Source organism: Zalophus californianus, chromosome 1, assembly GCF_009762305.2.
Source record: "Zalophus californianus isolate mZalCal1 chromosome 1, mZalCal1.pri.v2, whole genome shotgun sequence".
Taxonomy (NCBI): Eukaryota; Metazoa; Chordata; class Mammalia; order Carnivora; family Otariidae; genus Zalophus; species Zalophus californianus.
Window position 1 is genome coordinate 101784112 of NC_045595.1, and position 27801 is coordinate 101811912.

The following is a 27801-nucleotide window of genomic DNA, read 5'->3' on the forward strand; positions in this document are numbered from 1 at the left end:
AGAGTAGGAATAATTGCCACTTAGCATAATATCTCCCCTGCTTAATATGCGCTTAATATATAAAAGGAATTCTGTAAAATATTAGTTAAATAAGTGAATGAATATGTTCATTGATCATGCATGTTTTAAAATATTTTTTAGAGATGTCCTTGAAGTTAACCAATGATTATTCAGATCTCTGTGGGTCCATATATATGTCATATATACTCACCTCTCTTCAGAAATACACTAGCTGAAAAGACGCCTACCTGCCTATTTGACATCTCCTTTTGGAAAACTTATGAATTACAAAATCGGTATGTTTAAAACTGATTCCATGCTCTTTATCCCCAGACCAGCCTCTTCTAATTTCCTCTCTGTCAGTAAATGGTGTAGGTTAGAAATTCCTTCTTCCTCAAATCTTCAATTTCAACCCAACATCAAGTAATGGTGATTTTACCCCCTAAATTTATCTTGAATTTGCTCACTTCTCTCCCTTTATGTGAGTGCCACAAGTTTGGGCTACCAATAGCTGTCACCTAAACTACTTAGTAACCTGCTAATTGGTCCATGAGCATCCTTTCCTGCACTCTCCCCAATCTAATCTTTAATCAGTTAACTCTTTTTTTTTTAAAGATTTTATTTATTTATTTGACAGAGATAGACACAGCAAGAGAGGGAACACAAGCAGGGGGAGTGGGAGAGGGAGAAGCAGGCTTCCTGCCAAGCAGGGAGCCCGATATGGGACTCAATCCCAGGACCCTGGGATCACGACCTGAGCCGAAGGCAGATGCTTAACGACTGAGCCATCCAGGCGCCCAGTTAACTCTTTTCTTATGAACTTTCATCAGATGCTTTGCTGATGAGACTGAGTCTAGAATCTTTAACATGGCCTTCAGGCCCTATTCATCCTCATCTTGTACCATATTCCACCCCACTGTCTAAACTTTAGTCACTGTCCTTCTTCAAGTCACATGAGATTGTCATGTCCTCCTCCATCACAGAACTTTTGCGAATGTTAGCACCTAAGCCAAACACATTCTTCCTTCTGACCCACTTATTCTTCGTATATTAAATCTACCATCATTCCCTCACAACCTGACCAAGTCATACCTCTGCCATACCTAGCACCTTGTCCATCTCCTGTAAACACTTGTGTTTGAAGTCTAACTTTTGTGTGTGCCATTATTGGATTAATGACAATCTCTTTTAACTATAAGTTCCACCAAAGGCATGGGTACTATATTTTTGGCATATGGGAGGGAGTCAGTAAATATTTATTAAGTTAATGAAAGAGTGAAAGAGAGAAGGAAAGAAAAAGAAAAAGAAAGAAAGAGAGAGAGAAAGAGAGGGAGGGAGGGAGGGAGGAAGGAAGGAGGAGGAAGGAAGGAAGGAAGGAAGGAAGAAGGAAGGAGGAAGAAAGAAGAAGAAGGAAGGAAGAAGAAGAAGAAGAAGAAAGAAAAGAAAGAAAGAAAGAAAGAAAAAAGAAAGAAAGAAAGAAAGAAAAAAGAAAGAAAGAAAGAAAAGAAAGAAAGAAAGAAAGAAAGAAAGAAAGAAAGAAGAAAGAAAGAAAGAAGAAAGAAAGAAAGAAAAAGAAAAAGAAAAGGCATTTGAAGCTGGTCAAGTCTTCCCAGTACATGTCAGAATAAACAGTGGGGAGCCTGTGTTCTGAGAGGGTAGTGGGGTCAAGGAGAGGTAGTAAACCAGAAAACTGTGATGTACAGAGGGCCTTCCTCATTCTAGAGCTGCGTGCTTTTTACTGAAAATATTACTGAAGAGTGAAAGTCTTGCTAGTTGCTCATGGACTCATGTTTGGTGGGAAAGGAAGGAAAAACTAGAGTACAAAAGACATGTAAAGATCAATTTCACCTTTAATGAGGAAGAGGAGATAGGATGGATCTTAATTTGTTGTAGTGTGCAATTCAGGAGCAAAGTAATACAACAGCTTTTTGTTTAATATAGCCAATTTTGAAATAAGCACTGTATTCTAAGAAAGATTTTTATCTTTGGGGAGTCTCCATTAGAAGTAGGCATTTTTAAACCATTTAAATACTTTTTTTTAGATCCAAATGTTTGTCATGTTAAAATGTAGTATTTATAAGTAGTGTTTTTCTCCCATTTTGCCCTACCATGAGAGTGTCAAATGCTGCTGTTGTGACATAAATTACAAAAATCAGTTTAGAAATAAAAAATACAAGAAGATATGAAAGCAGATTCATCTTTAAGGAGAAAATTTGAGGAGGGGGAAAGATAGGGTGCCAGGCAGTCTTCCACATACTGCCTGATCTTCCTTTGTTTTTACTGCATTTTGTCCCCCACCAGGAATTCATATGAAGCATGGTGCCTGACATGTAATAAGCCCCCAGAAAATGCTAGCTATTTTTCTCCATTTTATTAGTTAATAAGCATCAGCTTTAAAAATGTCCCTTCCTTAGCTGGTTATGAATAAGTCACACACACATTAGTTAAAATAGATCAAGGGGAAGGAGAGGAAACACCGCAGTCCCCTCAACCGTCACCACAGCTCTCCAAAGTAACACATGGGAAACCTGAGAAAGTTGAGAAAGACTATAGGACCAATGTACAGAGGCGTGGCTAGCACACAGCAGACTCAAGAAAATGTCTATCACACACAGGACAGCCGTTTGCTTCTGTGACCCTACTGTTCCAACACTCAGGTCATACCAGTGACGCTGAGAGAATGGATGGGACCGCCAGGAGAAAGTTTGGGTTTGAAGCATGGTTATTTTTTGGTGTCAATGCTTAAACTATTCTGCTCCACCAGTCAATCTTTTATGGTTTGCTGCGGGATGCCAATGGAGGGGGCTCTCAGAAAAGGTGATTGCTTTCCTTTCCATCTTATATAACCTAGAACCCTGACCCCAGAACCCAGGACTAAATTGCTATTTGTGAGCTATCTTGGGAGCTTAACTGACACATACAGTGTTATTTCTAGATGAGAGATTCCTAATTCCAATTAATTTAGTAACAGATACTTGGAACACATTTCTGTTTCTAAGTGGGGGATTGCCTGGAGTTTCTCTGAACACATTTATAAGTGGATAGAAATTTGGGTAGTCTTTATATAATTCTAAATTAGAGTCCAAATGGCTACATGGTGCTTTGCTTAAAACAAGTCTGTTTCCTCGTATCAGAAAGGGAAGAATTATCATCATTCCTAAAAAATAAATTCTAAAAATTTCTTCTTGTGTGGACTTTGGAAATGAGTGGATAACTAGATGTAGTTATCTAGAAGACTCCAAAAACTTTAAAGTAGAAGGCATTAATTAATTGAGTTGACTGTATGCCCTGACTTCTGCATTTGCCTCATGTGTTAAGGTTTTGTTTGTTTTTGTTTGCTTATTTTTAAGTCCTAGAATTGTGAATTTTTCAGAGCCCTATGTCCCTTTCTTGACTGAACTCACTGTAAATAGATAAAGTTCCTGCTCTATATCACTGCTTTTACTAACTGAGAAGTCTATTTATATGCTTATTTAAATATCTGGTGTGCAGATGTATTTACAGCATACTTTGGTTTGTAAATATTAGCTTCCTTATGGAAATATTAGTTCCTTACCACTAGAACAAATTGATTTCATCTATCTTCCTCCTCATCTCTAAGCATATTATTTATCCAACTTTCAGCTTTTCTGATATAAACATGTCTCACTACAATAAGATTAATAAACAAAGTCAAAAGACTGCTTATGAAAAAATATTTTAGAAATCTAGTCCTTTTGATTAGTAACCAGCCTTAGTACCAGAAAAACTTCAAAGTGCTCTCTAAACATTGGATTTTCATCAGTGATGCTGCAAGCCTTAGTTCTCATCTTTCATGCTTACCCATGCAATAACTTCAAAAGGATTAAAAAGAAAGAATGACAATCTCTCAAAGCAGCCCTGTAATCTTGTCTTTAGCTATCATGCATTTATAACCAAATAATTGCTTCATTACATTATGCTTTAATAAATATAATAATTAACATTTGTTACCAAAAAAGCAAATATGCAAACCATTTAGAAATGAAATCCAGCGCCCATGGGATATCTAGAAGAAAATGGAAAAGAGTTAGACAGTGTCAAATATAGATATCTTCAAAGGGAAAGATATCATTTAAAGTTTTCTTTACTTACTGAAATATGTTCTTGCATATTTTATTGTTTTTGTTGTCTTGCTTATTATAATCCAGCCAGTGAATGTTCAAAGAACATAAAATCCTACAAATAAATAAAGTGAATATGAGTGCATTTACAAAAAGGCAACAATTAAGATCAGGAGTCTCACATGTAAGCTTTGATTATATCATGCAATTATGTTTCCCAGTGGTGTTCCAGCAACATGCGATTTATCAGTAGGAGGAAAATCAAAAAGTTTTAAGCTTGGCAACACTTTCTAGTTTTCAGAATACAAGTTACTTGGAAATCTTATCCGAATCAGCAGGGTATCATCAGTCAAAATCCTGGGTGATCAAGACAGTGCAGACTTGGATTGCAGGGTATTGTGTCAGTGCAGGAAGTTGCAATAGACACTGATTTTTGAACAAGTATTTCATACATCACCATGGACTATGTGGTTAGTGACTAGGTATTCATCTCAGGTAGTACCGAAAACTATACCAGAGGGAACTTGAGAAGGGGTAGTTAGAACTGTGGGTTGTGAAGTGGTAGCATCAAACCAGAGGAGACCAAACATTAGGTAGTACTTGTGAATTTTGCTGTTTGGATCAGTGAGTATTCTCATACCAGCAGCTTTCTGAAGGTCTCTCTCTCAGCACACGGTAACAAAATTTAATTTATTTAAAAAATAAAAACATAATTCTTCCTATCAAATTATATGTAGAAGTAAGTGATTTATCTTGGCAATACATGTGAGAAATTGTTTTAAAATCTATATTGCCCCCCCCAAAAAAGGAAAAAAAGAAATGGATGGGAGCATTAGATAGTCTCAGTGAGTATACTTCTCCCTGAGACAATGGAGTTAAAAAGTTATCTTTTCGATGACTGGGGTGTTATCTGGTCAGAGCTTCTCCAATTTATAGTGCATAGCAAATTGTTGACAGTACATTTTTACTGTCAGCCTGTTATGTAATATAAGTGGGTTTGGCAGATTAAAGATTATCTGTTTTTTAATATAAACATTAAGTACAGAGCTTAATTGGAAAGGCCAAATTAAGGTTTTGGGAAAAGAGCTGTGTGTGTGTGTGTGTGTGTGTGTGTGTATGTGTGTGTGCGTGTGTGTGTGTGTGCGCGCGCGCGCACAAGCTTGGAGGGATTGGTGTTGAAGTGCTGAATGATTAAAAATGGGAAAGGTGAGCAGGAAGTGGCAAAGTAAAAGCCCTGTCAAGTGGATAGAGGATAATATGGAGAATAAGGAATGGAAGAAATATTAGGTCATAGGCAAGATTGACTGGAATTGGTTAGATTTATAAATGCAAATGGGAATTGAGGGTAAGTGACTACTTAGTAAGTATAAAAACCTAGCAATCCAAATATACAAATTCTACCTCCTACCAATGATAGGGAACCAATAAGTTAAAATTCCTGGAAAAATATATATTCTATATCAAACCCTAAGTATCTTTCAGTAATGCCACTAGGGACTTATTTTTAGTTAATCTACTTCCCAAGTGTCTTTAGAACAAAATGAGTAGATAGAGCCATTTTTCCCCCACAGCAGCACACATTAATATAACCATAAGATTTAGGATCCTAAAACCCTGAAGAACAGCAAAATATAAGAGGAAGAATGTAGGTTTATTTTAAAATTCCATGACTTTTTTTCAGAGCATTGACAATGGTAAGCAATGAGGGAGATATTAGAGGAAAAATCAGGAAAAGGAGATGGCCAAACATTTGGCACCGGTGTTACTTGAATTCTGTTCTCCTATCACCAATCTCCACACCAAGAAGAAAATATTTTAATGGAATTATAAATTGGAAAAAAAAAGGACAAAGACATAGTATCTTTGTAATAATGGAAACTGATACATATTAACTCATTCCTGTGAATCCATGTATTCACGTTCATATTGGAAGGGCAAAACAACTGTACTGTTCACATTCTGAATGATCCTGGAGTCCCGGGATCGAGTCCCGCATCGGGCTCCCTGCTCGGCGGGGAGTCTGCTTCTCCCTCTGACCCTCCCCTCTCTCATGTTCTCTCTCTCTATCTCATTCTCTCTCTCAAATAAATAATAAATAAATCTGAATGTCACTTAATTCATTGTTAAACAATGAAACAGTCCTGAACTTTACCCAGGATAAATAATGTGATATTTACATATTTTCCAGTGAAAGCGAAAATGAGCCAAAAATCTAAATTGAAATTGAAAGAGAAGGGTAACTAAGGCTTTGAAGAAATAATGAGTAGGATTTGACAGGGAAGCAATTCTTGAGGAAGAGGGTATGAAGGCCAGTGGAGAAGGGCTGCCTATTAGAAATGCAGATTCCTAAATTCTGACTTCTGAAGAGTTGGTCCCAAACTAGCCTTCTATGCATAAACCTCATTGAGGTAAACATGTTGCTGTGCAAAACGAGATTGGCTCCATAGTAATTAACAAGAGAAGGGAAATAAATCACTCATACTCTTTAAGACCACACTTACAAAGAGAAAACAAGCACCAATCATCGCTGCTTTGACCGTCACATCTAGATCTGCAGGAACATGAATTCCGAAGTTGTCAGCATTGGTAAAGACATCATTTACAAATCCTGACCAGTACTTTGAAATCTTCCCAATTGTAAGCTTTTCATTAATAGTCTTCACCTTTGAAAAGAAAATAAGAGATGTTAAATCTAAACGTGAAACAAATGGTATCTTAGCATGTTTGCTTCAAGAGAGAGATGAATTATTTTATTCATCATCTGTGACAATTCTATTCATTCATTCCTTTATATAAGCATAAGTTTGTAGATTTAACTTTACAGTTCACTCTTCAGGAATTTTGCTTTTCAGACAGTTGTCTAATTTATCCTAAGTCCTTTTTTTTTGCTTTTTGTATGCAGATTGAGAATATAATAGCAATAAATAATTAAGGTCAGGCTACCACAAGATGGCAGCAGGTACATAGTCTCAATTACATGGTCTAACCTTGAAGGTAATTCTATTACCTGAGGTCCAGATTTCAAACCTGAATTCTTCAATTAAAAAAAAAGAAAAGAAAAAATATTTTTGATAAAGGTTTTAGATAAGATTTTCTAGAAGAAATTTCTAGATATAATTTGTAAACTTTTAAATTTTTATTGCTAAGATTTTATAATTACTAACATACTTAAATATCATCCATCAGCCATTGCTTAATCTGATTTTTATATTATACTATATATTTACTAGGTAATTCCTTTATAACTAACTGGAAGTCCTATTTTTCACTAAAAAAATTCTCTGGGCAAATATGTCACACAGGAAATGCAAACTAATTTGACATCAAAAATCTATAGTCCTCAGCTAGAAGGAGTCTACAATTAAACTTTATTAACTATTTTGCTTGCCCTGTTTCTCATTCAAAGGCTGAAAGTGATTCAATATAAACTTTCACTTTCTGTATGGCGGGAGAAGATAGAAAATAGAGAAAGTTACTTAGGACATCCATTACTACAAATACTAAAACTTTTTTTCTTTTTTTTTAAAAGATTTTATTTATTCATGAGAGAGAGAGAGGGTGAGAGCGAGAGAGAGCACGAGCATGGGCACGGCAGAGGGAGAGAGGGGCTCAGGCTCAATGTGGGGCTTGATCCCAGGACCCTGGGATCAGGGCCTGAGCAGAAGGTAGATGCTCGACTGACTGAGCCACCAATGCTTCCCAGTACTAAAATTTTTAAGTCTTAATCATAGGGCATATTTTTATCCTTTAGTTTTTGTTTTTTTTTTTTAATTTGAGAGAGAGAGCAGGGGAGGGGCAGAGGGAAAGGGAGAGGGACAAACAGACTCCCCACTGAATGAGGAAACTATCCTTTAGTCTTAGGAAAGTCATGCCAAGTCCTTTTAGAGTGGACTGGAGTTAGAACAGCTCACTTCGCAAAATTTACATCATATTCTGGATGAACAGTGTTCCCCGAAGTCCCTCAGACTGAATGTTCTAGGTGGGATATACATGAATGTATAAAGAATGAAGGAAAGAATAACAAGTATACACTTTAAATTCGATCTGCTTTGCCTAAAATGTATTTCTAGGAAAGGCAGTTAAGATAGTTCATATTCTTACAATTGAATTTGCAACTTCCTATTGTTTTTTAACATTGAATTTACACAAATATGTTTATGTAAGTGTAGATTATTTTATAAAATGAAGTTAGCAGGTCTTCTGGTCATAGGTTCTAAATTAGTGATATTTTAATGGAATGTGCTTTTTAGATGAGATCTGGACTGGGATATGTAACCACCAGAGCTACAGGAAAGAAGATATAATTTAGGGTGATTCTAAACTATATGTATTTGCTTTGTACCATGGGTGCTGTAATTCCACATAAATCAAAAAAGTTTTAGCATGTTTTTTAAAAAAAGTCTTGAACTTAGTATCACTGAAATTATGAGTTATTATTGGCATGTACAATATGGACTTATTACATTATTTCACAAGTATATTATCTTCTAAATTTATTTCAGAGATACTTCAGGATTTGAATATCTTAAAATTGAATTGTGTTGCAAAAAATCAGGACCTGAGTGAAACCTTCCTTCATTCTGTCAACCATACCTCAAAATCCACATCGCCAAAACAGCCACATGTTGCACAAGGACCAACAACTTTCAAAATATCTTCTTTGTTTGCATTTTGGATTGTGAATTTAGGCAGAAAGGGGTCCCACTTCTGTGCAACATAACCAACTATAGTACCAGGAGGGGCTTGGATTTCTAACTGTAAGAAGAGACAATAATAAAATAAGATTTTTTTCCCAAGGTTATTGTATTTTTATTTTACAACAATGTCAATTTATTCTAAACAATAACTTTTATGACATTATTTTTGTATTCTACAAAATATTCTAAATCTCTGCTACAAGGAAACAGCAGTGGATTTTTTTCCCCATTATTTTATAGAAACAAAGAAATTCACTGTATAGATATGTTTGGCATTATTCACTAAAGGTCCATGTCTTTAATCTTACTTCCCTGAAGACAACCTATCCCAGAATTGTCTTCTGACCGTGGGACGCTGGCTTCTTTGCCATTTTTGTTCCTAGCATGGTAGTTGGTCAAGCATTGAAGCTGTTTCCCATGAGGTATTTCCAATCTACTCCCTCTCCTGTGTTGCCACAACACACATCTATTTTTATCCCTCACTTACCAATTATTAGCTATTCATGATTGTTTTCCCTTCAGGCTGTCAACTTCTAGCTTCTCTGTGTTCAATTAAAAACAAATGCTTCTTTGTGAAGGTACCATTTTACATACCAATTTGATTTCTGTTTAACTTTTTCCAAAGCATTATAGACTAGCAATTGCATTTTCAGGCTTTACTTTAGTATTTTACCCATTACCTTCATTTCCTTAATTTCTTTATTTTTCATCATATTGTATTTCAACATATTTATGTAGTCAAATCAAATTCGTTGTGAAATAAACTAGAGGTGGGTAAAAATATTGAAAATTGTTTGCTTTTAAATCAAACCAACTCCTATAATCTGTTTACCTTTTGTCTTTTTTTAATTTATTAAGTTCATAGTCTTATGTGTATATCTGTAGTGTTCTTGGATCAACAGAGGTGGTTTCAATGAGAGTGCTTAGAATTATGTAGATCTGACTGGCCAAATCACTAAGTTGTACAGCTGAAAGTAATGTAACTTTGTGTGTCAACTATACTTAAATTAAAAAAAAACACTAAAAAGAAAGAATTATATAGATTTGTCCTGGGATCACTTTTTAAATAACTGGTTTGATTTTGACCAAATTTTTAAAAATTATTAACAGGTTTCAAGATACATCTTACTTTTCATTTATGTGACATTGGGCTACTATGAAATAAAACATTAATTATCAGAAACTTTCAAATAGGTATATTATACTGACTATACCATCTTAGAGCATATTAGATCTTTTTTTTAAGATTTATTTATTTATTTGAAAGAGAGAGAATGAGAGACAGAGAAAGAGCGCACATGAGAGGGGAGAGGGTCAGAGGGAGAAGCAGACTCCCTGCTGAGCAGGGAGCCTGATGCAGGACTCGATCCAAGGACTCCAGGATCATGACTTGAGCCGAAGGCAGTAGCTTAACCAACTGAGCCATATTAGATCTTAAATATCCTCAGTAAGAGGATGAAGATTCTTGGACTCCATGTTTGAGTACCTGCTCCATTTTATCATTTAGCCAGGCAACTGCCTATAGTTGGAGAATTAGCTTCAATATATATTGCTAGAAACTTCCTCAATTAACCCCCATCCATATTAATATTTCTCATCATGCCAAGTAGAGTACTTAAACATAGGTCCTCAATAGAGAAACCATTTTTTTTCTTTTTTTGAGAAACTGGGGTTTGAATAAGGACAGTGGATCAAGTCCCATTCATAATATTTTGTGGATGTATAAATTACCTCCAATCCCTAAAGCCCCAGTTTTCTCAATTGCTAAATGTGGAGAGTAAAACCTATTCTCTCTAGCTCATACAGATGTTATGATATCAAAGATGTTAAAGTAAACGTTCCGTATCGACTTAACTGCATTATGTCAACGAAAGTTATTATTGTAGATCTATTATATAATGACGAAAATCTATTATATATTAAAATAATTAAATGACTCCCTTCAGAACAATAACGCAGTCTTTGTCACAGTTTGAAGTTTGTCATAAATGGATGAATGGGATGTGAGATTCTGTACTAAAAATAATACCTAACCAAGAGAACACCTTGAAAAAGTTTAGTATTACTCAGCATTTTTTGAACTTTGCTACAGTTAGAGAATGCAAAGGGTAGATTTGCTTAATGGTGGATCTCAGAGATATTACAATTAGGTGCCTAATACAGAGATTCAAGAGGATGTGCCCTATTTACATGACACATTAGCTGTCTTTACCCATTCACGGAAGCCACTATAGTTTTTGGTTGGAAAGAAGAAAAAAACAAAAACAATAAGCTAGTGAATCACCAAGTCCTTAAGCTATTCTGATCCTAAAGGAGCAAGAAGCTAATTACTAATTCAAACAATCGAAAGGTGAATTGCCTTATGGCTCCAGATGAATGCCATTTATTAAATAATTGCTAATCTTTTCAAACATAGAAAAATAAAAGTACACGCACAGCCAATGACTAACCTCTTGAAGGTAGAAAGGGAACCAGCAGCTGTTACACCTCAGAGGCCTGTTTACTGTAATCACCTCCCGACCTGAGTTATCTGTGATCTTCAGAGTGCAAGATCGCAGCGTGGAACAGAAGGTACGATTGAAGCAGATGCTTTCCTCCACTGCAAAGTAAATTCTTTGCCCCAGGCTGTTTTTAATCTCATATTTGTTGGCGGTCTCAGTGCCAAGGATCACTAAGGGAGGAAAAAAAATCATCAAAACAATACTATTGCCTAGAATCAAATCTTTAAATAAGTAAAAGGGGTAGTATTATTAAAAGAAAACAGAATCACTGACTAATAAGTATATGGTAACTTCTTCACCCAAATCTACTTCCATGCTCTAAAATTTGAGGACTTAGCTATGGAAATCAAAGTACCGAGAACAAAGCTGTGCAACGACTAAATTTTGATTTCAGATATATGACCTACTTGGAACATGTAGTTCCACTTTTCAACTGAAGAAACAAGTCTGTAAAGAATCAAATCCTCAAATAATCCTATCATTGCTGTGGAATTTATTGGAACAACTCACAGCATAGTAATGGTTTTGTTTAAGATCTATTTAACAGTGTATCTACAGCTGCATGCTATCTTGCTATCTGTTTATTACAATTTTGACATATTTTAGATATAATATAGAATATTAAGGACAAAAAATACTCAAGTAATTTGAATTCAGTTAATCATTGTTGTAAATCTGTGTATTATTAAATAACAAGCCATTTGATGAATCACCAATTCAATGATAAAACAAAAAATTGTGTTCGAGGGGTTTCTGTTATTTATTTATTTATTTATTTTTGGTTTTGTCTCAAGTTTTTATTTAAATTCCAGTTAGTTAACATGCAGTGTAATATTAGTTTCAGGAGTAGAATGCGTTTTGTTCTTTAGTTTCAATCTTGATTTCCATTTCTGAAATCATTAAGGAAATGAATTACTAACAAGCATTGAAATGATCAAACATCTTTTATTATTTTAAGATAAAAATAATGTTAGATTCCTGACAACAATATTACCAAAGACTTGGAAAGTTTTATGCTTTTAGGTTTATCTATATCAGACTAACAATTTACTTTGAGTGTTTATTTTAAAAAGGAGACCTACTGATCTTTTTGATTTAATTTTATCCTCAACATTTAACTTTATTATGAGATATTTAAATATAACAAAATTTCTGAAGCCTAAAATATTTTTAACAGTTTTAATAAGTATAGAATATAATACACTTACTTCCAAGAAGCTCCACCTGCTGGTGTATAATTATCAGGTCTAACTGTTAAAGAATGACATAAAGGAAATAAAAAGCATTACATCACACTTTGAAAACCTTTGGAGATATTACTATTAATGTGTTTAACACATTAAATTCGGTAATTTTCATGTTCTTTACCAGGAAATGGTTGAAAACAGCTCACATTTTATAATGAAAAAGATGATATCTTTTGTATTCAAGTAAAAATAAAAAAAAAAAATACAAGAACCCTGAGAATTCCAAGGCAGAATTGCCCAGAATAAGATTAGGAACTGTGGTTAACTCTGTGTTCTTTCTGTGATAAAGGGATAAAAGAGTAACTCTTGGAAACAATACCTGAAGATTTTTAAAGAGTCTCTGAATAATAATGCCTAAAATTTTTTTAAACTCATTTTTTTAAGCAATGATCTGAATGCCTGGCCTCCCCTCTCCACCCTGCCTAACTTCTCTTTCACTCTCAACTCATTCCTCACAGAAATAAGATGTCTTTGTTAAAGCAGAGAGAGGTCATTCTGTAAATTGTTCTCACTCATACTTTCCTCTGGACTAGAAAAACAACAACAACAACAACAACAACAACCAGAAATCTTACTGGTACAAACGAAATACCCATTTAAGCAGAATAAATTTTGCCACTAACAGCTGACATAATAAAATTTGCTTTATGTAATTAAAAATGAAGTTAGTTTACAGAGATAAAGTACTCATAGATAGTTAAGAAATGACTATATTAAAAAGTATACAATGCAAATGTTTAAAGGAAATATTAAAATATGTGTTTTGAATGAATTTTATTTTTCACTAAGGTAAATTCATGAACGCTGAAGACCATTGTCTTCTCCAACACTTCATTTTCTCTTTTGCCTCTAAATTTCTTCACTTTATTCTCCTTTCACTTTAATAAACTCACTGGTGACCATTAAACTGAAATAGTCATTAGTAATATTTGGTATTGATTGGGCCTTACAAACCCGGAAAATTTGAAGTTATATTATTTCCTGCATTCTCCTTGTATATCCTGAGGTGCAGGTAAAACTGCTGGAATGGGATTTAAACCCAGATCTTATTGCTTGCCACCAATTTTGACATGCTTTCTACTCTGTTGTTGTATTGGCATCACTAAACTAATCTTAGGAGCTGGGATAAACAATTCTTAATTGATACTGTGGAACTTCTGAGTACCTTTTTTTCCTAATTTCTCTAACCTTTTATACATCCCAACCTCTGTGATAGTATTTGATTTGATCTGTCTCTGTGGGAAACCACCCTGGATTTGAGGGTCTTGTTTTGATCTTGCAATTTCCTTTAAGTAGTCCTGGGCCACTTATAAACTATGGTCCTAATAAGCCCTTTCCACGCTTTGCTATTAAATGATGGGCTAGGAATTGTTGGAAACTTTAGACAGATTGAATCATATATTCAGGTATCAGGGCAAGTAAAGCACTGAAGTGTGAAAGCCATAGAGTGGAAATCTAATGACAGCCTTGGATATACAGCTTAAGAATAAATTCTCAAATATAATTTATTAAGTTTACAGGTATCAGTGATTCCCTTTAATATATGTACTTCAAAATAAATTAGATCTATACATGTGTCTTTGTAGACTTTAACTCACTACTCCTACCTCTATGTGACTAAATTATAATAATTGTCCTTTGACACTAGTAAGATAAAATGATATTGACTATTATGAACATGTTAATCCAGAGAGAGATCTCTAGTTTATTCTTAGGTTTAGCTCTACATGAATGACTTAAATACACACACACATATACATCCATATATATATATATATATATATATATATATTGCATACACATATACATATATGCACATGTACACAAATACATATGTACATGTGTATATATGTATTTATATGTTTATATACATACCTGAAAACTTATTTTCAAATTGTTAATAGAAATAAGATTTTCATTAGTCATTGGATGGACTTGATTAAAGGAGAATAGATGAGTTTTTATATTTGTACTTTGATTTTTTAACTTAGAAGGATTTTGTATATTTTGTATATTTTCCTATTTATTGAAAAATGTACTATTTTCAAATGCTCATGATTTTATTTAATTCTTATGGTTTTTAGATAAAATTTAACACATAAAATTAATTATATATATATATCTTACAGACTTGTGGTATAAAACATTTAAAATGCTCATTTATCCTGTTGTAAGTACACTGCTTTAAAGCAAGGAAGTGTTCTTTTAGTGTAAGGTGAATAAACTACCTTTCCCTTTGAAGTATACTATTCACCGATTTGTGGCATATTTTTATTTTCTGAAAAAGATTACCAAAGGTATTATGTCTGGAAAATTGACTTCATTTTAGAACTGAAGCCAATGAGTTCATATCTCTATTTATGGAATGTAAAAAAAAAAATTCATGTCAAGCATCTGGCTCCGGGTGTGTCATCATTCATGGATGGAAGAAGAATATGTGATGACCATATGTGATCATCAAACCTCAGCCCTCTGGCACTGGTATATCACTTTTATACTTGGCAAAACCTTGTCTGACAACATTCCCAAACAGCTTGCAGCAGTTAATCAACTCTAGTCAGCTATTACAGCTGATCCTTTCTGCAGATGGAAGATGGTAGGTTAGCTTTTCCAGCTCTTTTACATATCTCCCTGAGCTCTCCAGTCTCTGAAGTACATTTGTCTGCCAATGGGTTTCTGGAGAAGGCATCTGCAATTATAAACATTTTCCCAGGAACATATGCTGCATGCAGCTTAAACCCTATCAGGCATAACAGAAATCTCTTGTACCTTAAGGGAATTAACACAGAGATTTGATTTTGATAAAGGAGATAGACTTTATAGTTTGAAAGAATGCCAAACAAGCTGAAAATAGCAGCAGATGTGCTGACATCTCAATATTAGCATATTTCCAATCTTTTGCGGGATAAAATCCAAAAGCAACAATAATATATATAAATATAATTGCTTTTTATGTGCCACATAATTCATATGATGGTATTTCTTGATTGATTTATTATAAGGCTTGAATCACTGCTCACCCTCCAATGATTATATCTAATAATAATATGATCTTTTAGGCAAATCAGCCTGGAGATGCAACAGTATCAAAGACAATGATGTTAACTTGGTAACTTGCTTTCCCTTGGATTTATAGACACCTTTTGAGATTCAGTTGAAGACACTGAACTCTCAGATCATTACGGAAGTCTCTCCTGAGTTCTTAGATCCTTAACAACATTTCTCTCTTCTACGCACCTGCACACATTACAACTGTGTGTTTGGCTTTAGTAAATAGCTTTGCACTTTTTGTCAACATTTTTGCAGTCCATTTAGGTTGCAGAATGTTTGGGTGAGAAGGACTAGGTTTTATGCTTTTTATATGTCTTGATGATAGCAAGTACTCAATAAATATCCTTTAATTAAATAGCTGTAGGTGACTAGACATGTCAGACAATTCCTTGAGGATACATTTGCTTATACCTTGAGCAATGAGCAGAAGGAGGATAAATGTGCTAAAGAGCTCCATCAAAAATGTTTAGTGTCATCACTCTGCCAAATAAATAAGGAAAATAGAAGTGGGAATAAAAGAGAATAAATTTCTTTCCAAATAATAGAGATAATTTTTTTCATAATTTCATGATTTATACTGCTTTTCTCACTTCAATAAGTGATTTGTTGAAGTTCTTCAACTGTGGTTGAAAAGCAAGAAACCAAGTCTGTATTCATTTTAAGGGGTGAAAGTGTGTAGAAATAAAGAGATAAAAACACCTGGCTTAAATATTCTAGACCAGGAGGGAGACTGCCTGGCGGAGGGAGAGTTGGCTGCCACACTTGGTTCCCTGGGTTGGGAAGTGAGACGTGAAAGCTGTGGTCAGGGTCTGGAGCTCCAGGAAGAAAGCCAGGCAAACCTCTACTTCTTTGGTTCTGTGCATCTGCAAGAGAATGAAAACCTCAGCCTATATTTAAATTTAGGCCATTTCACTGAGTTTTTCTCATAGTATTTGTTACTTCTGAATTCAGAGGGTCAACGGTTTCCTTCATCTTCCCTATTCACTGTTGCCATCACTTACCCCCTAAGCCAGAGAAAAAGGAATGCAGAAGACAGCTAATAGTAGTTGTGAGAAAATGTTGGATAATTTGGGCAAACTAAATGATTCCAAAAATATATTTTTGAAAGCAAGTTAAACTGTTTAAAGAGCTGAAAAATTATAAACTCTAAAAGAAAAAGAAATGGTAAAAAGAACTAGATATTCTTTACTCATAAAAGGATAAACTTAGACATCAGTTTTGAATCATAATTATCAGTTTCAAGGCATATTCTCCCTTCCTCAAATATTATGAGGGTACCTTGTAATTTCTGAGAATATTTTGTCTCTTTTTATCAATCCTACTGCTATGGCTAGGTTTAATTCAGGGGTCCTTACTGTTTAGGCTCTACCAGACCACCTGGAAGGCTTGTTAAAACACACATTCCTGGGCCCCACTCCAGAGTTTCTGCTTAAGGAATTGGGGCAGGAGTGAGGCTTGAGAATTTGCATTTCTATTAAGTTCCCAGATGAGCTAATGCTGCTGTTCTGACCATATACTTTGAGAGCTAATGGTTTAATTCTACATACTATGAGAATATTCAAGCTAATTTATGAGCTTAAGGGCAGTATAATATCTAATGAAGCTTTGATTTCTCAGTATTTTGTATAAAAGCATCTAAACATTTTTGACAGTGTGAATCCTTTTGTAGCTTACTTAATATTACAAAAGATAAAATAATTACACTTTTCTATAATGTTTGGCTTTGATTTTTTTTTTTTTAGAGACTCACCTGTTTTCTATATTATTGCCAGGTAAAACTGTTACTATTCCAATTATCTGTTAAAGTGTAGATATTTGCTATATATCCTGCATTAGTCAAGGAACCCATGTAGTATTATGCATAAGATGTAATAATGTGTGGAACAATCTCATTTTTTAAAAAAATTATAAATTACTGCCTTTCTACTATCATTTTTTCCTTTTTCTTTTCACATGATTGCCATTTAGATTTCTCCCTCATTAGATACCATTTTTTTCCAAAGCCCATCAGAGTTTTTATTCCTCATCTTTATTAATCCATAAATTATTGGAGTTCTCACATTTGCATTCATTTAGTTTGACAACACTATGCTGTCCTAGATTGAGCGTAGGTATGGATCAAGATTCATGACAGGTATTTTCAAATATTAGAGGGACCATTATGAAAACAAGTAATTCACACTATTCTAAAGACATATGAATGGGAAGGACAAGGAAAATGGTCTACTATAAGGAGAAGTTTATAACAGTGGCACAACACAAATTTGAATAAGTACTCTTATTGTACATATACTAAAGTTGGAGTGACATCTATATAATTCACAGTAGATTAGAATGGTCTCTCAGTCTCTCCCGAATTCATGTAAGTTGTGTGTATGTAGGGGTGTATTTTTCAGAATTTTTAAATCTGTAAAACATAAATTTGAAGAAAGGACTGAGTTTCCTTTGGAGATAATAAATTCGCCCCTAGTAAGAGAATTCAAGCATAGCCTGAATGTTAAGAAGAAGTTGGTCCCAAATTTTTAGAGCCTAGCCTGAATGAGTTCTTGGAAAGGGATTAAACAAACAAACAAAACAAAACAAAACAAACTGGTGAAGGAACATGGGCATCCAAGGAATGGTCCTTTGAACACTGACATAAACTATTTGCAGTAATAATTGGCTCTTTAAGTTTGTGTAAACATGTAGTGTTAAGGAGAAACAATTGCCAGGTGATTCATTTGTTTATTTAAACTTCAGTTTGTAGGAATGGATGAAGATAGGTATTTAAGTTTGTATTGGTCTGTGACATTTAGAATTTGGACATGCTTTAGTGTTAGGACCATATGGAAACAAACTGTCATTTGGCCTCATTAAAATAGAGCTCCATATAGAGGCACTTGGGTGGCTCAGTTGGTTCAGCTGCCGACTCTTCACTTCAGCTTGGGTCATGATCCCAGAGTCTTGGGATCAAGCCCCACGTTAGGGCTCTGTGCTCAATAGGGAGTCTGCTTCAGGATTCTCTCTCTCTCCTCCTGCCATCCCCTCGCTCTCTCTCTCTCTCAAATCAATAATTAAATCTTTAAATAAATAAATAAATAAATAAAATAAGATAGAGTTCCATACTAAGAATATTATAGCAGTTTGCTTCCCACAGGACCCATCCTGAACTTTTCAGATCTGGGCAGACAAAAGCATAGGGGCTCCAGTACTCCTCTTGCTTTGGAGAAGGTGGCCTAAATGAAATCTCCATTAGCAAACTGGAGAGGAAGACTGTGTAACACCATGTCTGATTTGGGAGAGGAGCTGATGACCAATACAGCAAGGTCAACTGGAAATAGTAACATGGAACAAACAATCCTTTCTTTAGCTTAGTGCCAAAAGCACTGTTGTCATCAGCTTTCAGAGAAAAATAGAGGCAAAATTATGATCTAGGGAAAACCAGTTCATAATGATAAAATTTAGGATAGAAGTTCATCCTGGGGGTGAAGTTGTATGACTGTTGACCAAAAAAGGGAACTTTATGAGGTGCCAGAAATGTTCTATATCGTAATTTTGTTGGTGGTTACACAAGTTCATCCTTGTTTTAAAATATCATGAACTTAAGTTTGGTGTTCTTTACGCACTTTACTGTATGCATGTTATCCTTCAATTAAAAAAAACACATATGGGGTCAATTTCTAATAATAGGTGGCAGAAGATAATTAGATTCTCTCTCGTCAATTTTATTGTTAGAAAGATTAGCAAATTACTCCAGTTCTATCTTGTAAACTACGTCTGCCTTGACAAAATGCAGATTATTGAGTGTCTTGGAAGTGGCTCTACATTCTGGACCCAGGTCTTTGGGTCCTGAGACCTCAAAGCAGGTCCAAAAGCAGTGATGCCCTGGGGGCCCAGGGCAGATCATGTCAAAATGTCTGAGTAGAGTCTCAGCAGGAAACTCTTGGAATCACCATTGTGACATCACTTGCTTCCTTTTCTGAGATTTCAGTTCATATTGGAGCAGCTTTTAAAGATAGCTTCTGTTCAGTTTAGGTCATCCTGGAAACTCCTGTCTTTCTCAAACTTAAAATTTGGGACCATCTTGTTCTTAAATTGTGTTTATTTATACTAAATCAGGGGACTCCAGACCACACAAGTATTTCTTCAGTTCTAATGACATCCAGTATTCACACTGTCCTTTGGTTTAGTGGTGCTGATTAAACTGCCCACAAAATGTGTGAAATATCCAATTACCCTGTATTCCCTGGAAAATAATAATTGCCAACACAGTTCACGGGCCAGAGAACTTTCACAATGTTATAAATATGTCCTGCAACATACTTGAAGAAAACTGTCTGCAAATATGTTTTAGGTAAATAATGATGATAATCTGACTTGCCCTCTCAAGCCAGATTTCTGATTCAAAAGGAAGGTTCATTTTTCATTTCCTTTAAATGGGGTCTCTAACAGATATTTTGCCCACTTCATGTGCTAAATAATTTGAGTAGGTTTCAGGAGTATTAGTTTTCCACCTGAAGTTTTGCCTCTAAGTTTAGTGGTTGAGTCTTTAACATTACTGAACATCACTGCTTTTTTGGTAGATTAATCATATTTTGATCTTACTATTGCTTTCCAGTCACAAGTTTCTTCAAAGACTCAGACTACCAGATAAAGAAGGAACTCTTTTGAATTTCTATCTGGCTTTGAATTTCTATCTACTCTTTTAAAAATGTATAACTAGCTTATAAATATTTCATATAGTCTGCAACTCTTTACCTTACAGGCTATGGTTGTTGCTGTAACTCTTATAAAGTGATGAAGTGTTTTGTATTAAGTGTTGGTGTCAGTCTTAAATGAAAGAAAAGACTTGTCAAGATTTCTTTTGTTTGCTTTCAAATATAAAAAAATGAGGCACACATATATTAAAATTCATGATTTTGTTGTTTCATGTCTATAATTTACAATTTGTTTGAGCTTTCTCCATGATACTCAGGGACTGGTGTACATTAAATGTTGAATTGTTCCATATTAAATAGCATCCCAAAGTGTGTTTTGATAAAGAAAGCAAATAAGTATAGATGCTTCTTTGAATGCTTCATTAATTTAATTTAGGATATTTTAAATTGGTGGACTCTATTATCCTATTTGTAATTAGGTTAAAAGGTTTCTGCCAATTATACTAATCATAATTCTTCATGCTAAAACTTTTTATTATAGGCTAGAGTTTAATGGTTTGTTTTGATAATGGAATGAAACACATTATAATCTCATTTTTAATATAGTTTCATAAGTGTTTTTAGTGAGATTGAAATTTATTACTTTCAAAAACAACCATATATCTTGTCTTTTGAGAAGTTATTTAAAGTAAGACAGTACTGATGATATTTATGCAGTTTTAGGAACTTGAGGGAAAAATTCCCAGCTCCCCCCCCAAACAAAGTCCCTAATTAATCTGCTTACTTAAATTAGTTATTTTCTGTTTGCTTTTATATATATAATTTACTATCAAAGAATTTTGGAAGATTTTTGTTTCATAATTCAGTAATATTTACTTCCATTAAATTTATTAGAATTTACCAATAACACATATTCAATTCTTTATAATAAATTGCTGTATCACACATTTTAAACAACAAATGGGAAATTTTAAAAATACTGAACTGTACTTTAACACTTTTTAACTTATGTGTGAAAAGATTTCTTCAAATCCCTTTAAACTTGGAATATCAACCTGTCCTTGTGTTTGGCATTAAATATTGCCCTTTTAAATTCTGCTGTGCAGCCTTTCTTATTAATTCACTATATTTATATTCATGATAACCAAAACGTTGTTTATATCTTAACTTTTACATTGAATCAGATAGTGTTTTTTTTAATTTAATGGAACACACTCCTTGAAGTTAAAAATTCCAGTGTTCAAAAGTGATAAATGACAGGTTTTAAAGTGTCAATCTCACTGATTGTAAAATCCCTACAACTGAGTATTTTTAGTCATAAATAAAGAAAAATTTGTTAGCTAGCTATATTTACTCTTACCTTTAGAGGCCATGAAGATGTCTGAGTCACTTCTTCAAAGGCAGCCAGGTTAAAAGAAAAGGCTTTTCTTGTTGCAGCAAGGAGAAAAACACAGCATGCGTAAAACTTCAGAAGGTGTCTGTCTACTTCATGTCAGCTTACAAATAACAGAGGAAGGGAGTGCCTTACTGTTTCCAGAGTGTTGTATTTTATCACTTTGGACGACAGGGGGAGATGAAGCTATCACCAAAGGTAAATGCTGCTCAAACCATCCTATCTCTTGGTGGCTGAAGGAACAATTTAAAAATAATAAAAACAGGAAAAGAAAATATGCAATACTCATTTTAAGAGTCTTGTTTGCACATAGTTAGTTTTTTTTAATTTCTTGGAATATATACCCTTGCATTGACTATTACATCAGAAATTCTCTATTTTTCTAGTTTCTAGAAATCTTCTGTGCCTGAGTCTATGATACATTATTCTATCCTGTGTAAGTTTCTGACAGTTCTAAATACAATATTTTAAATTTTGAAGATGTTTCAACTTCAATATTATTTTTCTCTCAGGATTTCTTCATGTTCTTTCCCCCAAAAGCAAAGAAGCACAAGGAGAATTATTCCTTATTATTTATGTAATAAATAAATCTGTATTTTCATTTTTAATTGAATTTGATGAATCTGAGGCATTTGAAAATACAAACCTTCAATAACCTCACAAAGTTAATGGAAACATACAGGTGATACTTATACATTGTATACTGAGGGGGAAGAGAAAACATGGTCCCCTTGACTGGACAGCTCATCTTTCTAAATGCAGGTGACCAGATGACCATGGCGATTTTGCTCCCCAAGTCAATTGCCCTGGATGGCATGATTTGCAAAGGTTGAACTTGCAAGATATACTGAATTACAAGCAACACTGTCTACTTCTAAAAATAGTTAAGCGGCCTGATAAGCCATAGGGCATGATGAAAAATTATAAAGTCAGCCTCACAGGTTGTTGATAGCCAAAGTTTATGTTCTTACTTGGCAAAGAGGTATTTATTTTTATTGTTGTTGTTGTTTTGAGGTATTTGGGCTTGAAGAACTGCCATTACCTGACTTGTCATTTTGCAGGAAAGGTGAATAAATATGATTAGTATTTTTTTAAGATTTATTTATTTATTTGAGAGAGAGAGAGAGAGAGGGTGCTCTCAAGCAGACTCTCCGCCGAGCAGCCAACAAGGGGCTAGGTCTCAAGACCCAGAGATCATGACCTGAGCCAAAATCAAGAGTTGGAGGCTTACCTGACTAAGCCATTCAGGTGCCCCAACATGATTAGTATTTTAATTAAATTATATGTTTTCTAGATTTCTTACCATTTGTCATGGGCATTTGAAGAAACTTTATTCCAAAGAAACTAAGTTGTTATTAACACTATCAAACCTGGTATTTTATTATTTATTTATTTATTTTTAAAGATTTTATTTATTTATTTGCCAGAGAGAGAGAGAGAGCACAAGCAGGGGGAGCAGCAGGCAGAGGGAGCAGCAGGCAGAGGGAGAGGCAAGCCTCCTGCTGAGCAGGGAGCCTGATGTGGGACTCGAACCCAGGACCCTGGGATCATGACCTGAGCCGACGGCAGACGCCCAGTGACTGAGCCACCCAGGCATCCGGGTATTTTATTTTTTTAAAAAATTTTTAAGGTTTTATATTTATTTGAGAGAGAGAGAGAGAGACACATAGCGAGAGAGGGAACACAAGTAGGGGAATGGGAGAGGGAGAAGCAGGCTTCCTGCTGAGCAGGAAGCCCGATGCGGGGCTCAATCCCAGAACCCTGGGATCATGACCTGAGCTGAAAGCAGACTAACCAACTGAGCCATCCAGGCGCCCCTCAAACCTGGCATTTTAAATTATGGTCATAATGGATGAATTAATTTTGATTTTCCACAGAGCACCAGTTTTGAAATGAAAATCTGAATGAATTAAACATGTATTTTGGCCCGTATAGGCCAACCATCCATGTATGTGGATATGGCCATATGACTAACTCATGGAATCTTTCACTATTTAACCTGCACGGGAGAACTTCCAGGCCACCTAACTTGGTGTAGTGTAGGAACTGCCCATTTCTTTCTTCACGTTTTCTCTCCCTGTCCTCCCAAAGACAGCACAGATATTGCTTTTTCTTTTCAAAGACCCAGCAGATGCCAACCTGAGGTTTCCTTTTCCCACCATTCCTTTCTGTTTCCCAGCCTTTCTCAAAGAGAGGCTCATAAACCATCCTGATGGACCTCTGGGACATTCATGGACAGTCCTATTGCCGAGTGCTTCGGCAGCCAGGTGGTGTTGCTCCAAGAGCTGGCTTGGCCTCCTCTCCTGTTGCCGTTGCTGCTGTCATTTCAACTCCAGCTGCATGGCACCCTCAATCCCCCTTCCCCTCTCCTGGCACCTGCCACCTCGGCGGAAGCACCGGGACCTCCCATCAGCACGCAGAAGCCTCACACCTACCTCTCTGCTCCGTGCGCCATGAAGCCCTGGACTGTTTCAAGCAGCATCAAAACCAGTTTCCCATTGCCATCGGGCTACAGCTTTCTGGTCTGCTGGCTTGATGCCATGAAATATAGCCCATACAAGGCGGGTGTGTCCAACAGACATAACCCGGGGCTTGAAGACAACGCAGTGGGATCCGTACAAAAAAGGAGACTTAAAAATGAATATCAGAAGACATAAGTCAATGGGCCTGCCCCCTTGCAGGACACAGCCCTCTCCTGAGCCTCTGCTCTGTCGCTCTGCTGCTTGGGCATGCTCATTTTCTCAGGACGTTCTGCCTTGCCTGTCCTTGTCCCTTCTAAAAGAAGGGCCTCTATATCCACCCTCAACTTCAACTCCTGCCAAAAGGAAATGGAAAAAAAAAAACTGCATCATAATTTCATCACAATTGCCCCCTACCCATGGCCTTTCTGCAGGACATATCACAGCTCTTCCTGAAGATCTGTTTATTCAATATTAATCCTTGTGTATAAGTTTCCCCATTATTTAATTATTTAATAGTTAGATACTTGACTCAAATTCTCATGTTTGCAAAGGCTCACCAAAATAGTGTCTCCTAGTACAAAGGGAGAGACTGCAAATTATTTAAATCTATCTAGTGGCAGATAAGCTCCCTGTTATGCCAAAAACAGCATTAGGCTTCAGACAGAATCTGCTGGGAGAAGAATGGGGAAAGGAGTAAGATATAAGCCCACAGGTCTGGGGCAGGACCAAGGACCAAGTACTGAGAATAATTAGCTCTAGGAATATTTCATGGTTATTTTGGTTTTACTATAAAATTATGTGTTCCTAAAAATTAAATATATACATATATAAACATATACATATATAATCAAATATATATATACACACACACATATATATGGAATGAGAGGGCATTATTTGTTTTTATTAATTTATATAAATATTATTGAAGTATAATTCCAAAACACACTTTATTCACTTGAAATTATGTTTTCTAAAATTCATTGTAATGCATAAAATTACATTTGCTTTTAGCCACTCCCTGTTATTACTTTTTATGGGTATAATGGATGTGCATTTTATTACATTTTATATTATTATACTTTTGGCCATTGTCTTTTTAATGGGAATTTACGTTGTTTCCCTCATATAAGGCAATGATTTTTATACACATGTATAGCAGTCTTTCGAAGGTGTATGTCAAGAAATGAAAATGCTGGGTTATGGAGTATGAAGATTCTCATTTTTACTAAGTACCATTGCAGAATTTACCAAGTACTAAGCATATACTAGGAAATTACTAAGTATCACTGAAGATCATTGGAGAATTGACCTCCTGTGTGCTTGTACAAATTTACATTCTTAACAGTAATGGGTAAGTGTTTCCATTTCTACCTCCCGCTTGCAACATTGGTGTGGTCAGTAGAGTGGGGAATTAGCTAGGGACTCCCAAATATTGATTTATAAGAAGGCAGCATCCAGAAGTCTTAACTACATTATAACTAAGTAATGTAAACACTTTAGTATGTATTTATGTTTTCAGCTGTTCCTATCATACTGTAACATGTGAGAATAATTAATAGCAAATTTTATGAATAACTGGTTATAAAAATAACATTATTAATGTAAACTTGGAGAATGTTCCTTTCCTAGGAATGTGTGCCTCCTACTTCAGTTGCCACATTTTGCAAAATCTCTACCAAAGTGCATTTCTTTACTAACTTATTCAAATCTGTCCTTTTGATACAATGCTCTATTCATTCATTCAATAAACATGTATTAACATTTTACTATGTACATAGCATTATAGAGTATACTCAGATGTAATGAAATGGCCCCCACTCTGGGGGAATATGTACGCCAGTGGAGTGTCACATTATAGGATTGCAATATTCTTTTTATTTTTTAAAACTAAGAGTAAGTTACAACCTCCTGAAAACAAAATGATGTAACTCATCCTCTCTCTGCAAAGTGAAACTAATTGGAATCAGTAATGCATCATTCAAAAGAGCGGTTCCTTGTTTCATACACACATGTCTAATTTTCCTTTCCTCTGTTCCTTTAAAAAAGGAAAATAATAACTATTAAGATATTTCAACTTATATGAAATGATAGTAAACTGCCTCTTTAAAAATTTTTTTATTGTTATGTTAATCACCATACATTACATCATTAGTTTTTGATGTAGGGTTCCATGATTCATTGTTTGTGCATAACACCCAGTGCTCCACGCAGAACGTGCCCTCCTTAATACCCATCACCAGGCTAACCCATCCCCCCACCCCCTCCCCTTAGAACCCTCAGTTTGTTTTTCAGAGTCCATCGTCTCTCATGGATAGTAAACTGCCTCTTAGCTATTAATAAAAGATGGATTTCTTACCCACTCTCACTCTGCATACTTAGAAAGGTATTGATCCAAAGGATTAGGAAAAAAGGAAAAGAATCCTGGTTATAGAGAAGAATCTGTGAAACTAAGATAAAGCTGGTTCTGGAGCAAATCTAGAGGGGTCCCCATTCACCAAGATGACATGGAAAAGACTCCTAATTTAGAGTCCTGTGCACAGACTCCACGGGACAAATGGCATCACATAATCAGTAGATTGTAAAGCCCAAGACAGAAGCAAAAGTTTAGTTTGTGTATAAAAGTTTTTCTTAAATTTTCAGCCTTATACATTTTTTTTTAGGTGGGACTAAGTTAAGCGGAATGGAGTTCTTTGAAGTATTCTGTGTTTATTGTGCTTTGTCTTCAGGCATTTGCCTGATCTGTTATGCATAATGCAAACTTTTAATAGTTCATAATGGTATTTTCCTTTGAAGAGTCTAAAAGTAGGGGGAATTCTGACAGGTTCTTGCTCATTCCAGGGTATATTACTAGAAAAAGAGATGGGAATTACAAGCAGAAAACTTGTACAAACATATGGCATATCAACAACTATTTATTTCGATGTCCTTCAGGAGGTATGTTTATGCATGTATCTGAGAGAGAGAGAGAGAGGAAGATACAGAGACAGAGACAGACAGTGAGAGAGAGAGAGAGCGAGAGATAGAGCGAGAAAGAGAGAGAGACGGTGAGAGAGAGAGCGAAATTGAAGCTACTAAGTAGATTGAGGAGAACTAAAATGTTAAAAATCTTCAGAGACCTCAGTGCTCCCGGCCAAGAGCTACTTGACCGTTTTGAAAATCTCCTGATTTCTACCATTATTTTACATATACTTACCTTGTGCCTTGCTCCTTGTGGTCACTTTGTCTTCCCAACATCTGCCTGCCTCTCAGACATCACCAAAATCCTGCACCAAACCGTTCGGTGGCTGCCGCTGACAGCCCAGCAGCGCTCTGCCTCTGACTGCCTCCGCTGACGGCGGCCACATCCCGCAGAGCCCGCGCAGCTGCAGTTCAGTGCCAGCTAGAGCTCACCGACTGTTTTCGGCGGCACATCTTCTTTGCATTCCCTGCAGTGAACATAAGCTTCTGCAAGCCTGGGTCCCCCCAAGAGCACTGCTCCCAAGAAACCGTGATAATTATTATAACAACTATACATGAAATATACAGGCAAAGTACGTTAGAGTTAATTTATGCTCCCTAGCGCATGTTTGTTGTTTCCTTCTGCGGCTGTGTATAGGCTAGCTCCTCCAGAAAATGTTACCACATTTAAATGCAGGCTTTGCTACGTGGTGGCTGAAAGAGTGGGATGTGTCCTACAGAACATGGAGAATGTTGCCTCACTGTATGCGAGTGGAGAAGGAGGGCCTGTT

The 27801-nt window shown here is 35.5% G+C and overlaps 1 protein-coding gene across 2 annotated transcripts; it reads right to left on the reverse strand.

Moving 5' to 3' along the window:
* Window positions 1-1828: 1828 nt before the first annotated feature.
* Window positions 1829-27372, reverse strand: PLSCR5 (phospholipid scramblase family member 5). 2 transcript variants are annotated; one of them, XM_027585667.2, is made up of 9 exons: window positions 27267-27372; window positions 21576-21642; window positions 16278-16441; window positions 12489-12531; window positions 11230-11450; window positions 8676-8837; window positions 6584-6745; window positions 4114-4197; window positions 1829-4027 (listed from the first exon to the last, which is right to left on the reverse strand). In XM_027585667.2, the coding sequence occupies exons 2-8, from the start codon at window positions 21586-21588 to the stop codon at window positions 4159-4161; spliced, it is 804 nt and encodes a 267-aa protein (XP_027441468.2). In that variant the 5' UTR covers window positions 21589-21642; window positions 27267-27372; the 3' UTR covers window positions 1829-4027; window positions 4114-4158. The 2 variants fall into 2 exon arrangements, with proteins under 2 accessions (XP_027441468.2, XP_027441469.1); XM_027585668.1 differs by lacking the exon at window positions 16278-16441.
* Window positions 27373-27801: the final 429 nt, after the last annotated feature.